This window comes from Callospermophilus lateralis, chromosome 5, assembly GCF_048772815.1.
Source record: "Callospermophilus lateralis isolate mCalLat2 chromosome 5, mCalLat2.hap1, whole genome shotgun sequence".
Classification (NCBI taxonomy): Eukaryota; Metazoa; Chordata; class Mammalia; order Rodentia; family Sciuridae; genus Callospermophilus; species Callospermophilus lateralis.
Window position 1 is genome coordinate 108463083 of NC_135309.1, and position 13294 is coordinate 108476376.

The following is a 13294-nucleotide window of genomic DNA, read 5'->3' on the forward strand; positions in this document are numbered from 1 at the left end:
ATTTAGAGATAGGATCTCACTAGTTACTTAGAACTTTGTTTTTGCTGAGGCTGGCTTTGAACTCGTGATCCTTCTTCCTCAGCCTCTGGAGCCAGTGGGATTCCAGGCATGTGCTACCATGCTCAGCATTTTCAATTCTTTTTAATTCTTATGTGTCAAGTTCCTTCTTTCTTGTCACTTTCAATGAGTCATTTTTTTTTTCTTTTTAGCTAAGGATACAATGGTGGCAACTGTACTATTTATTATTTAGATACTTAAAACGTTTAAATCTAGTTTTGTAATTCCCTTTGGTACATTGTAACTTTGTGTAGAAGGAAACATTGTCATATTGAAGTAATAACTGAGTCTTACCAGGATGGATGAAAGTATTCTACTTCTAAGCATTTGAGAGGTGAAGTCAGCATACTTTTGAAAGTTACTGTGAACTGATGAGGGCACTCCTGTCAGATTGTGCCCAGGTGCCTGAGTCTACTATATTATTTTATTGCTTGATTATCTTAGATATCTTATTTTCTTGGAATTTTACCAGATTTGCAATAAGAATCCTGATTTATATGGCTTAACTTGAGGAACACTTTATGATAGCTATAAAATAAAGCCTTAACTTCCTCAAAGTAGAATTTCTCTTACAACAAGGCAGTACTAGATGCAACATTGATATTTACAGGTTTCAGGGAATATTTATTTGTTCTCCATATGTAGCTGGCTCATTTCCCTTATGACCTAGTTTTGCCTCTTCACTGTTCTGGATTGTAACAGTGAAGGATTGTCCTGCTCAGTAGATGGTGTGCTTCAAAGTAGCCACTCCCTCCTTCAGTTCTTCTCACAGTCTAAGTCAGTGTATCTGCTCCATCCCTGGAGTAACCACCAACTCCAGAAACAAGATGGCATGAAGCTTGCATGAGCCCTTCCTTCTGCCCCACCAGCCCAGCAGGAAAGGTAGTTCTCCTCTCCCATGAGCTACAAAGCACATCTCTGAATTGGCTGCAGCTAGGATTTTATAAAGACAGCAGCTATATAAGATGGATTCTTCCTTATGATGGCCTTCAAGACTTTTCCTTTGAGCTTTGCTTAAAAAAATCAGCTAAGAAAAATGTATTGATTCTTCATTTTGGGGAATTAGTGTTATGAATAAGGGTTGACGCTCTGCTGAGGAGTAAACATAGAACACAGGACTAATTTCCCGCACTTCTCCTCCTTGCTGATGCTTAGTCCATTAGTTCATAACTTTGTCCTCCTCCCCTCCCTTTCCAGTCTAGGGAAAGTGATCAAGATCTCCAAGATCTCCAAGATCTCCTAGATCTCCTACTTAGATAAGATTACTTGTTTTCTCTCCCATTTTCCAAATGGTAATGGGTATGATGATGAAATATGATGAACGTGTGCATTTCAGACTAACACAAGACTGCAAGTTTGTCTACATTAGTTTTCATTTTATTTTTTCTGTGTCTTATAGAGCAAAGAGCTTACAGCTTACCAGAGCCACCAGGAGAAAAAAGGTACTTTAAATGTTCCAATTTTTTGGAGTGACCACTTGATCCATCTTTGGAAATGTCTGCACATCATTTTTAGTTATCTGTTCAATGGCTTGTGAGAGGTTTCTGTGTAAGAAAAAAATTCTTCACTCCCAGGATGGGGTTATGGCTCAGTGGTACAGCGCTTGCCTAGAATATGTGAGGCACTGGATTCTATCCTCAACACCACACAAAAACAAACAAACAAATAAACAAAGGTATTGTGTCCATCTACAACTAATTTTTTTAAAGATCCTTTGTTCCCTTTGTGATTTGTAACAGTGCAAATTGGACAACTGTCTCTTTTAGTCTCAGGTGTGCAGGCCTTGGAACTGGGGAAAAGATGTTTTGTTTTGGGGTATTTTCAAAACTGAATACCTCCACATAATGCACCCAAGGGAGCAGTGTGAGGACCACCTGCTTCAAGAAGGCAGCAGATCTGCTCTGCATCTGCTGTGCCAAAGAGAAAACTTAAATCTATTAACAAATCTCAGGATGGTCAGTATAGGCCACCTCACTTATTCCAGGGTGCCTAAACTTCCTCATTCTCTCTTACTATGGATTTTTCTTATCAATGTTAGATTTGAAAGGAAGAATAAATGTTGCAGAAAGGATTTCAAGCATTATCATTTTTCTGGTTGATGTGCAGATTTGCAGAAAAGCCTAAACTTCTCTTTTTCCTAGAAGGTAAAACCATTGCTGGAGGAAAGATTGAAAAATAGACTAGGAAACAAGTATGATAGCTGAGAACTGTTGGTCTTGAATAACTAACTGCTCATGAGTCACACCATGGAACAGATCTGGGGTCATATGCAAAACTAGCATTGGAAATGGCATAAATGTTTGGCTTTAAGAAACCATCTAAAAAAACAGTAAAATTGACTTAGTTTTGGTCATTTTAACACTAAAGCTCTGAAACTGTTTAATATGTAGTTCAGGACAGACTATTTTGTTTTAAATGTTAGAATAAAGGTATCAATAAGAAAATGGCTCTTTTGGTTCATTTCTATTCTTTTTGGACCAGAATAGATACTTCCAAATGGTACAAACAGAGGAAGTCTGGGAATGTCCTTGAAGGATAGGATGACAATGAAGACAGCCTTGTGATGATGATAGTGGTGATAGTGAGGAGGACAGAAGTACTAATCACTGACAATTACTGGGTGGGTTTTTTTTTTTTTTTTTGAGCTTTGAACTGTTTTAAACAGCTTATATTTATTACCTCATTTAGGCAATTTATTTCCTAATTATTGCATTTGACCATCCTCTTCACCATCATTTTGATTAGAGGTCTTCTTCCTTTCATCTTTTCAAAAATTGGAGAAATAATGGGCTGACTGTAAAGATGTTTTTAAAATAAAAACATTTATTTTCCATTTGGAGAAGGATTTAAGACTGGAGGAGTCAGTGCTCAACTTGATTAAATAGTAGCCTATCATATACTTTCACATGGATGGGTTGTGGAGGCCCTTTCTAATTCCTAATTCCCTCTCACTCCTGTTTTCCTCTGTTCTTTCATCTTTTTTGGTCTACATCCCGAAAGCCCCTGACTTTCTCCAACATACTCCTTGGCATATCTAGTGCAGTGTAGCCTTCCTCTCGCCTAATCTCTTCCTGATGTCTTGTTAGATATCCCAACCATACCTGATGCTTCACTGTAGTCATGTTGCAGTTAGCTACCTGAAGGATTGCCTTCTTAGGAGTCCTCTTACTGAGTTTCTGGAAAAGGATACATTCAGGTACAAAGGGGCTCATGCCGAAATTTTCAGGTTTGTTTAACAGATGCTTCATCTATTCCAGTTCTTGAAGATCACAGAGCATAACTCAGTTGTCTTATTGCCACTTCTAAATCAAATCTAGTACATCTATAGCTGTTTGTTGTTGTTGTTTGTTTTTGTCATGCTGGGGATTGAACCCAAGGCCTTATGCATGTGAGGCAAGTACGCAAGCACTCTACCAACTGAGCTATATCCCTAGCCTCTGTTTTTTCCTTTTTTTTTTTTTTTTAACTCCAAGTATTTGTGTGTTAAAGGAAGCATCACTGTGTCAATTTTTAATTTGCATAGTGGGAACTTCTTTTAACACTTTAGATGCCCTGTTCTATTAAAAAAACAGGCAGTTATAGATATAATTGATTAAGGATTAAGATATTGAGGATTCATATCCTTCATATATATTAAATATCTGTTTACATATTGAGAGGGCAGTACCAGGACAGCCTCTGAAGAATGGGCATTGTTTTGGCATTTGTGTGTTTACTTTGTCATTGCTCAGGTCTTATCAGCTTTTGAGCCTTAAAGGTTTGTAGATATGCATAGGACACATGCTAAACTGTGGTACACTTAGAGATTTTTAATCAAAACTAAAAAAAAATTGGTAAAGTTTTCTGTAACTTGGAGAACAGGAGTAAAGTTGGGTAGCTAAGGGTTTATTTCATTTTATTTGTGAAAGTTTAGTTCTTTTCCTGGTGGGGAGTAGGGGAAGAGACTTCTTGACCTTAAAATCCACACTGACCTGACTTGACCATTCTTTAATTCATTATGTCCCAAGTTTTCAATTCTATATAGGACAATGAGATGTAATAGAATTTAGGCCTTTTCACCATTCTGCTCTTCTTTTAGACATTGTTTAGCACTTAGTGGGGTCACAAAAGGTGTTCCAGAGGGGATTTAGTATAATCTTTGGAATGTGTTTTTCATTCTTAATTCGAACAGTGAGCCTGTTGACTATTATGATAAGAGTTTTGCAAATCAGGATGCCTAAGGTAACAGAGTTTATGGGGGAATTTTAGATTATATTAACCAGTCAGATAACTAAGGCAACAATGACTAGAAGTGGCTGAGGAAATAGAGAGGAAGTAAAAAGACCTGAGATCTTTTGTTACTTTCTGTCATCACTTAGTTCTGTTCACTTCCTTTCCCTTCTAGCTTTTTCAGATGGCTTCTATCAGGGGCACACAAAGTTTCACCTACTGTGAGGATTTGAATAGCAGAACACACACCGTCCTGCCTTTAGATCTGTATGGCCAAGAGGTAGCTCTGAAGCCATTGGAGATATACATATATATATTCCCTAAATGCATTATAGATTTGAAACTCTGAAGTACTGAAGATAGAGCTTTAATAATTTAGTTTAATATACACAAGATTTAACCATAATAGGAGGATATATATTAAAGTGTGGAATGGGTCTCAGAAGTAACCTAGTCTGTTTGTCATTAATCAGATAAGAAAAACTCAAGTCCTAAAAAGTTCTCATCAAAAAACCACCTTTTCATGAAAGGCAATCATGAAGTTTAAGGGGAGACTTTAGTTAGGAAATATTCATTATAGAAATAGTGTACAGAAGTACTATCTGGCTTGACATGAAACTTAGTTTGATTTTTAATGTATATTTTTTCTCTCTCAAGTAATAGTGTTGGAAATATGAGTGTTAAAGGAAGTTCTAGGGGGAAATGTAACTTTGTAGCTTAGATTTTTTTTCCCTAAAGAATGGTCATATGCATTAGAGGAGAGTAAGTGATGCTCAGTGTGCTCATGGTCGTGTGCAATCACCTCTAGCTTGCATCTTATTTGGGGGAGAATCCAAGGTCTTTTCTCCTCTGCTATTCAGAGTCTCAGATTACAAATAGCCCAAAGAAGTGGGAAAAACTGAATTGATGGGGATGTAGTCTATTTCTTGGGATATATCAACAATATATGCCTACTGAGTATCATCTCTGCTTCTCAAAATAAATAAAAGCCAGTTTCATATTATTGATTTTTTGGCAACTTCTCCATGTTCTGGGAAATTTCTATTAGCACAATAAGAGGAAAACGAGAATTCTCAGAGTAAAATTGTAAGTCTAAGATTTCCTTTACTTCCCTAATATTTTGGCATTAAAAAATTTCAGGTATATAGAAAAGTTGAAACTCTGAAGTACTGAATACACATTTCTTCCATCTAGATTCTACAGTTGTTAACAATGTAAGATAGTTGCTTTATCACATCTGAAGAGATGTGTCTATAAGATACGTTTTTAATAAAGAGTTTCTATTTTTTTCTCTTTGGAACAACCATTAAAGCCTGATTTACACATCCATCCATGCATATGCTGTTCTTGGATCAGACTTAAGTCCTGTGAACCATGATAACATGTTCTCTTTTGTAGAATTCAGGAAGAAGAATGGGATAAATACATCATCCCTGCCAAATCTGAGACTGAAAAATATAAAGTGAGCCGAACTTTCAGCTTCCTCATGAATAGGATGACTAGCCCTCGAAATAAATCCAAGGTAATCAAAGTTCTGCACCTCTTGCTACAAAGCATCAGTGGCTTTCTTTCTCAGAAATTGATATAGTTTGCATTTTCCTTTAAAAATTACTCACCTTAGATTTTGCACACATTTTCCATATGGAATATCTTCCAAGTCATTAGAAATATTAGGGCAACAGCATCCTGACACTTAGTTCTTATTCTCATAGAAAACACAGAATATGCCCCTCTAGGCTCTGCGAGAATGGCTCACAGCTTTTCCCTTTTTGCTTTCCCCCCACTTTTCGTGGCTGCTGGTTCTGAAGATGAAAAACAAGGATGCCAAAGACAAAGAGAAGCTGAATCGACATCAGTTTGTCCCAGGAACAATCTCTGGGGTTCTGCAGTGTTCAGCTTGTGATAAAACACTCACGGGGAAAGAGTCATTCCAGTGCTCCAGTAAGTTTTGGGGTCTAGTGTGTGATGTGTTTTGTCTCCCCAGCCAGTAGGCTTTCTGAGACTAGCGCCGTTGCTAAGCACATTTGCTAAACTTTCATTTTAGTGCCGTGGGTCTGATTGAGCAGTTTACCACACAATAGCCAATGCTGGTTAGAGTCGCTACACGTTGTGCACAGTGGGTCGCCTCCCTGAGCTCCAGGCTTGTCTCCTTCACTGCCTACTTGACGTCTCTACTTGGCTGTCTCTGCAGCATCTCAAATGTTACATGTCTAAAACTGAGCTCCTGATCGTCCCCTCTGTGCCCACCTACAAGCTGACCCTTTCCATTAATGGCAAGTCCATCAGTTGAGTCAAATGCTCACGATAAACACTTCTGAGTACTGTGTGCACCTCCCTTTCTCTCACAACTTACGCATAATCCTTCGGCAATCCCCTTGGCTCTATTTTCAAAGTGTGTATAAAACCCAGCCACTTGCCACCCTTATCACTGCTATCTGTCTGATGTAAAGCCATCATTTCAACACCATTCTGACTTATTTTGAACTTTTACCACCTCTTCTCAAAGCATTGGCCAGAGTGAGCTTGTTAAGGCATGAATTCCTGGATTCCAAGTCTTTCAGTGGCTCCCTGTATCCCTCTGACTGAAGGCTAGAGCCTTACCATGACCCATTCGATTGGTCCCATTTCCTCCTCCCACTTGCTCCCTGCTCTGGCCACACTGGCATCTCTGCTGTTCTCCCAACATCCAGGTACCTCCTGCCGTAGAACCTTCCCTTCCCTGGTGGTTCCTTCTGCCCACAATGCTCTTCCCTCAACTGGCCACGTGATGGCTTAGGTAACCCCTTCTCTTCAGGCCTTTCCCATCCACTTTGTGTCTGCCTCTTCTTTTCCCTCCCTTTTATAATATTTACCACCATCTAACTTACTACATATTCTGTTTTATTGTTGGTCTCCTTTACTGTAACTTCTATGGGGCTGGATTTTTGTCTATTGACAATGGCTTACACATAGTAAATGCTTAGTAAATATTTGTTGAATGAAAGAGACAAAGAATTTAGGCCCAGGCAGGTGCAATACATTTCATGGCATTTGCTGGTAGCCAGAATTGGGGGGATATTTGGGAGGTGGAGTGAAAGCACAAGGGGAAGAGAAGAGCAGGGGAAGGGCCATGTAAAGTACCAGGCAACTCAGAGTGAAAGTGCTTTTATGTACTTGCAGTTGTTCATCGGATGCTGCACAGTCTGTCTGTGGCATTAAAGGCAGACTGAATGCTTTTCTCACACTTGGCACTGACTTCAGAGATGCCAAGTTATTGTATGCTGGAACTTTGCTGTCCTTCAAGACTTGATTTCTTTCTTTTACTGGATATAAAATGGCACCAGGCCGTTCAGATGTGTTTTAATTTGTTAAAGGTTTAGAGATTTGCTCTGAGTGCTGTTAATGGATCGCTGCTGGCTTGCCTGCATTTCAGCAGTCAGCTTATCCGTGTGGTGGGTGGTTGTTTCATGGGTTGTCACTTCACCCTTTCTCATAGGACCTGATTTCTTCTATAGTGCCCCAGGCCACAACTAAGCCTGTTTCCCCGATATTTTCCATTCTCCTGGTTCTCCATTCAGTGCTTAATATCCATCTCTGCTTCCTCTTATGAAGCATCTGCATTTTGGCCTCTGTCCATACCACTTAACAGAAGTCTTGCTTTTGATGGAAACTTGGGATTACTTTGTAATTTAGTCTACAGTCTTTCCTCCTGCTTTTAGATTGAAATCCCTTCTTTGGGGAAGGGTTCTCTTCCTTTCCCTGGTGGCCACTCTTCTCTTTTACCCCTTGCATGGTCCCCTTTTTCCTAACTCTGGGTGCCCTCCAAACTCATCTTTTGAGCATTCATTCATTTTCCTTTTATTATTATTATTTTTTTTTAAAGAAAGAGTGAGAGAGAGTGAGAAAGAGGGAGAGAGAGAGAGAGAATTTTAATATTTATTTTTTAGTATTTGGCGGACACAACATCTTTGTCTGTATGTGGTGCTGAGGATCAAACCTGGGCCGCATGCATGCCAGGCGAGTGTGCTACCGCTTGAGCCACATCCCCAGCCCCTTTTATTATTTTTAAGAATAGTCACCCAGTCTATGTTTTAAAATACCCAGCTTAGACCTGTTCTTCAGCTTCATGGACTTCTTATTTTCCTTTTAGTTCCACATTTCCAGTTGTCTAGAGGCTGAGCACCATGTAGTCTATGGCTTCTTTCGAGCATGATGGCAGAATGATAGATATAAACCAAGACTGTCACAGGCCCTCAGGCTCATAGGTGACCCTGTGTATGGACATCTTCTCCCAGAGATGGCATTGTCTCCTAGACCCAATGTGTTAAAAACCACCATGGTAATGTGGTCCCCTGCTTGGGTTAATGTCACTGCAGACTCAAACTTTGGCTACAGTGATCCCACTTCCCTTCTGTCCCACCCTCCCTGGGTCAATCCATCACTCTTTCATTTCCCTTTTCACTGTTACTAGTCGGATAAATTCCTATCCCACTGCTACAAGTGAATTGTTCTAGTTTCTCTCTCTCTCTGGGTGTTTTCACCTACAAATTAGGATGAATACTTTTACTGCATTTATCAAAATGCCATTGACTCACATAAATTAGGGACTTCTCTCTTTTTTGGTTTACTGAGCTAAGCCTGGTTCTTTGCGTGGGCAGCCAGTCCCTCATCTGTGACCTGCCTTCCAGTCCCATGCCTTAGTTGACCTCCCGAGGCCTTGTGAGTCCTTTGTCTCCTACCACATGTGTTTTCCTGCCTCTGTCTTTGTGCTTAGGATGATCTCCCTCCTCAGACTGCCCTCCTCCTGCACATGGATCCAGGTTTCTTACCTCATCTTCGCAGGTCTTTCCTGTCTTCTGTGGTCCAAATTCCATCACATTTGTGGTGTATTGCTCCTATCCTGTTTATGTAAACCCTTCTGGAGTTTAACTACTAAAATAGACCAAGTTCTTTAAGGACTTTAATGATGGTGACTCTTGGGTAGCCCCTACAGCAGCCACCACAGAGCTGGCTCTTAAACATTCAGGCCCAGTGGATGACTGATAAAGCCAGGGAGCCAGGGCTCAATGGAAAGGAAACTTTTGTAGTAAACAAAATGTTGGTTCATAGTAGGTTGATACTGTGGATTTTGATGGAGGTTGCAGTGAAAGATGGAATTTGTTGGAAGTACTTAAAACATATTTAGCTGTTAAAACAGTTATTCCTTTTTTTGAAAAATGGATTCAGATTCATAAAAGATATAAGATTTAAGGAGAAATTTAAAATTATCTAAAATTTTACCACTTAGAAAAAAATTGCTGTTTTGGAGTCCCTTCTAACCACAAAAATATTATATCAGCTTTTCATGATAATGTTTCATTTGATGGTGATGTCAAAGGTTTTAAGTCTTCTTGTACATTTTCGTTTTTTCTAATTTTTTCACAACATAAATGAACATTCCTTTGTACCTATCACCACCCACATCTTGGATTATTCCTGTAGATTAAATTCCAGAATCAATATGTATGAGTCAAAGTGTATGTTTGACTTTTTTATTAACCCAAAATTTTTTTAGAATTAGTTTTAAAATTTATAGTTTTTTTTTTTGTTGTTGTTGTTGTTGTTGTTGTTGCTGTTGTTTAAAGGGGGGAGAAGGGCGTTGGTTCTTTAGCTTTTGTTTATTAAGTTTTTACATTGGGTAATAAAGTATGATAGACAGTCTCTGCTAGGTAGATAACCATAGTCTGTGAGTATGTTTTTGTTTTTAATAACAATGGTTAATATTTCTAATCTTAAAACATGATATGATATGAAACAACATGTAAATCCCTGTGTCCCTTTTTCTCTGTTAGAGTTGCTAAATTTTTTCCAAAAATTATATTTCTATGAAATTCCCTATGTTTATAAATAGGTTTCCCTGCTTATATTTTGATATTACCCTAACCTGGTAGGCAGAAATTTAAAAAATCACACCTTCATTACAGATTTAACTGAAAACTACCCTTTTAACTCCATTACATGTCTTTTATGACAAATTTTACTTTGTCAGATGAACATTCCTTTTGTTCTCTTCTTTACATTTCCCTTCACCACCCCTGTGGTTCTGATTTGGAGCGTGTGCCTTGAATTTAGCTAGAGGTGATCGGCAACACAACTGAATGAGCTTGTTTTATAGCAAAGAGTTTTTCTTATTTACATTTAATTTTACTGCTTCCAACTGTCTTTTATGGCTCGTTGCTATTTTCCTTGATGTTTGGCTTAGCTATTTAGACCATGTGTCCTTCGCTTTTATCTTCTCACAGGATTTGGCACAATATACTCTTTTAATATCTACTAATGAAGGCTTTAAGGCTAAGTAAGGCTAATAATTTAATACTCTTTTATTTTCCTTCTGTTTACCCTTTCCCCCAACCTCGGTTAATATACCAAGTTAATTATTATAATTATTATATTACTTTTTTATATTGTATGTTCAATCTTTCAAGAATAATTTTCTATCTCAAGAAAAATTTGACGTTTTTATTTATTTTTTCCATTCTGCATCTCTACTTACAACAACTTTTAGATGTGCTTTATTTTCCTGGTTGCTTTTGCTTTCCTTCCTTCCTTCCTTTTTTTCTTTTTTTTAATACAGCCAATCTATTCTTGAGACCTCACTTTTGATTCTGCTCTCAGTGAACTGGAACAGGATTGCTCTGTTTTCTGAAACCTTGTGTATGGAAGGGTCATATCTTTGCTCATTCACACAACTTATCTAGCTAAATGAAACCTTGAGCCACCGTCTTTTCCTTTGGTGCTGCCCAATGATTGGTCCTCCTTGAGCTCTTCCTATTACAGTGGCGAAGTCCGTGGCTGCCTGAGGGGACTCTTATGGATGACCTCCCTTTTTTCTGCTTGGATGTTAGAGGACTTAAACATTTTTAATCACATGGGTATTGTCAGAATGTGTCTGTGGGATAGCTGTCATTTAGTTATTTTTCTTAGAAGACAGAGAGACCTTTGGTGTGCTCTTTGCAGCATCATAATGTCCTCATGTTTTGTATCTTGTTGCTTCTGATCTACTTTTCCTGATTTCCTCCTTGGGTAAATATGATCTCTGATATCTGCCTTCTTTCTGTGGCATCTTCTGTTTTATAATTATACCTGTCTTCTCTACGCTCAGGAGGGAATCTTTCGAGTTTGATTTCTAGCATGCCTTTGATATTTTTGTCACCCAGATACATCTCATCTTGTCAGCTGACACTCTGCTCTTCCCCATCCATGTCCTTGCAGTCCCCACTTGTCTCACAGAGTTCCATTTTCCTCTCACCCCATTGGCCTGTCTTCACATCCTGTTCTCCCTTCCTGGCCTTGGTCCTATTTCACCGAGTCCTTATCTTCTGTCTTTTAGTTCAAGTATCTACATTTTTCTTCTCTACTGCTCGACTTTATATTCAGTGACTTGCTGTTTCCCTGAGTTTCAGTGTAGCCTTGTACTCTGGAATCTCAGAGGTTCTACTTTCTTCTTTTTCCTTTTATTTACTTGCTCAGGAATGAGGAGAGAGCCCGTGGATTTGCCAGAAGGTCCAGTATGTAGTGTGCCTTTGGCTCTGCTCCTAGGCTGTGGGGGTGTTGGCTAAATTGCCCCTTTATACCTGCAGCTCAAGAACAACTGTGGGGTTCTGCATCTCACCCAGTGCACAGTAGGTTACTGGCTCTTATCCAGCATGACTCTGACAGGCTAAACTGGTGTCTTCTATCCCCATAGAAAAATATCTGCTAAAGGAGTTTCTGATCCATCATAGGCTTCTCTAGCTAAGATGTAGTATGTGGGTGGGTAAAGTGAGAGGATGGGGTGTGTGGTGGGGAGACAGGGAGGTGGAGAGGGAAGGAAGATGGCACAGGTTTCCCTGAAGAGAGCCTGGACTCTGGGCCTGTGGGCAGAGAGTAGCAAGGCATATAGAGGGTTTCCCTGTCTTCCAGTGAGATAAAGCCATGTGTTTTTATGTTGCTTTCTGATATAAAATCTGGAATAGTGGCTAACTTTTCTTTCGAGTCAGGAAGTCTTATTGGAGCCTGACAATATGACAATAGCACCCTGTCCCCCGCCCCCCCACCACCTCCGCATTGTTGGTTTTCTTTGTTTCCACTGTCCTAGTCTTTTCACCTGGTATAGGAGTGGGAGGTTGCTACCAGCCAGCCATCAGAAATCCCTTCAAAGTATAATGCATAGGATAGGGGGTTCATTCTCAGCCAGGGGCAGCAGTGCCCAATATACATAATTCCAGGTTTCAGAACTGATAAGATAATTGCAGAAGATTAAAAATATCTCCAAGGAAATCAAAATCCCAACACTTGTGCTCAGGTAGAGCTATTTGTGATTTGAGTATGTCTTTCCTTAAGTTTTCTAAGTATTGCTAGCACTTATATGTTATTTTTATAGTGTCTTTTAAACCACACGCTAGTAAAAGCACGATGTGGTTTTACTCATTTCATATCCTCATAAATAAGATGGTAGCTGTTGAATCTTTTCCTTTTATTTCAGACTGTAATGCAAACGTACATAAGGGTTGTAAAGATGCCATGCCTCCGTGCACCAAGGTAATCTCTCTTTGCTGAATATACATGTCTATATCCTATCACCTGTTTTCTACAGTGATCATTATAGTGGGAAAACATCCTCAAGGTGCATGGTTATTTACTAAACTGTACAATGTAGAAATAGAGGGAAGCCCAAGTGTGACCGTTTGTGTTACATGGTGTGGGTGCGATATGTGGGGGTCAGGCTTCCTGTCGAGACTTGCTTGCTTTATCAGTTCCAATATCTGAGTACTCCTAAATGAAGAGTACATGGCAATTCTCAAAAATGAGCCAACACAAGAATTACCTGGAAGACTTATTAAAACCCAGAATCTCTGATTCTGTAGGTCTAGATGGGACTGATAATGTGTATTCTAACACATTCCAGGATTTGCTGATGTTGCTGAGGTCCCACTTGGGGGCCACTGGACTAGAGGGATGTTCTCTGTTTTGGGGGTGGGCTTGCATGGATGGAGACATCTGATTTCTGTTCTTTCTCCCCATCCCATTA

The 13294-nt window shown here is 39.3% G+C and overlaps 1 protein-coding gene across 1 annotated transcript in view; it reads left to right on the top strand.

Moving 5' to 3' along the window:
• Window positions 1-13294, top strand: part of Arhgef28 (Rho guanine nucleotide exchange factor 28) — a 290628-nt gene that overhangs the window by 205201 nt on the left and 72133 nt on the right. Inside the window, exons 14-17 of the mRNA XM_076857144.2 lie at window positions 1457-1499; window positions 5665-5788; window positions 6075-6207; window positions 12749-12804. Of these exons, the coding sequence (XP_076713259.2) occupies window positions 1457-1499; window positions 5665-5788; window positions 6075-6207; window positions 12749-12804 (356 nt within the window). The remainder of the gene's footprint in view (window positions 1-1456; window positions 1500-5664; window positions 5789-6074; window positions 6208-12748; window positions 12805-13294) is intronic.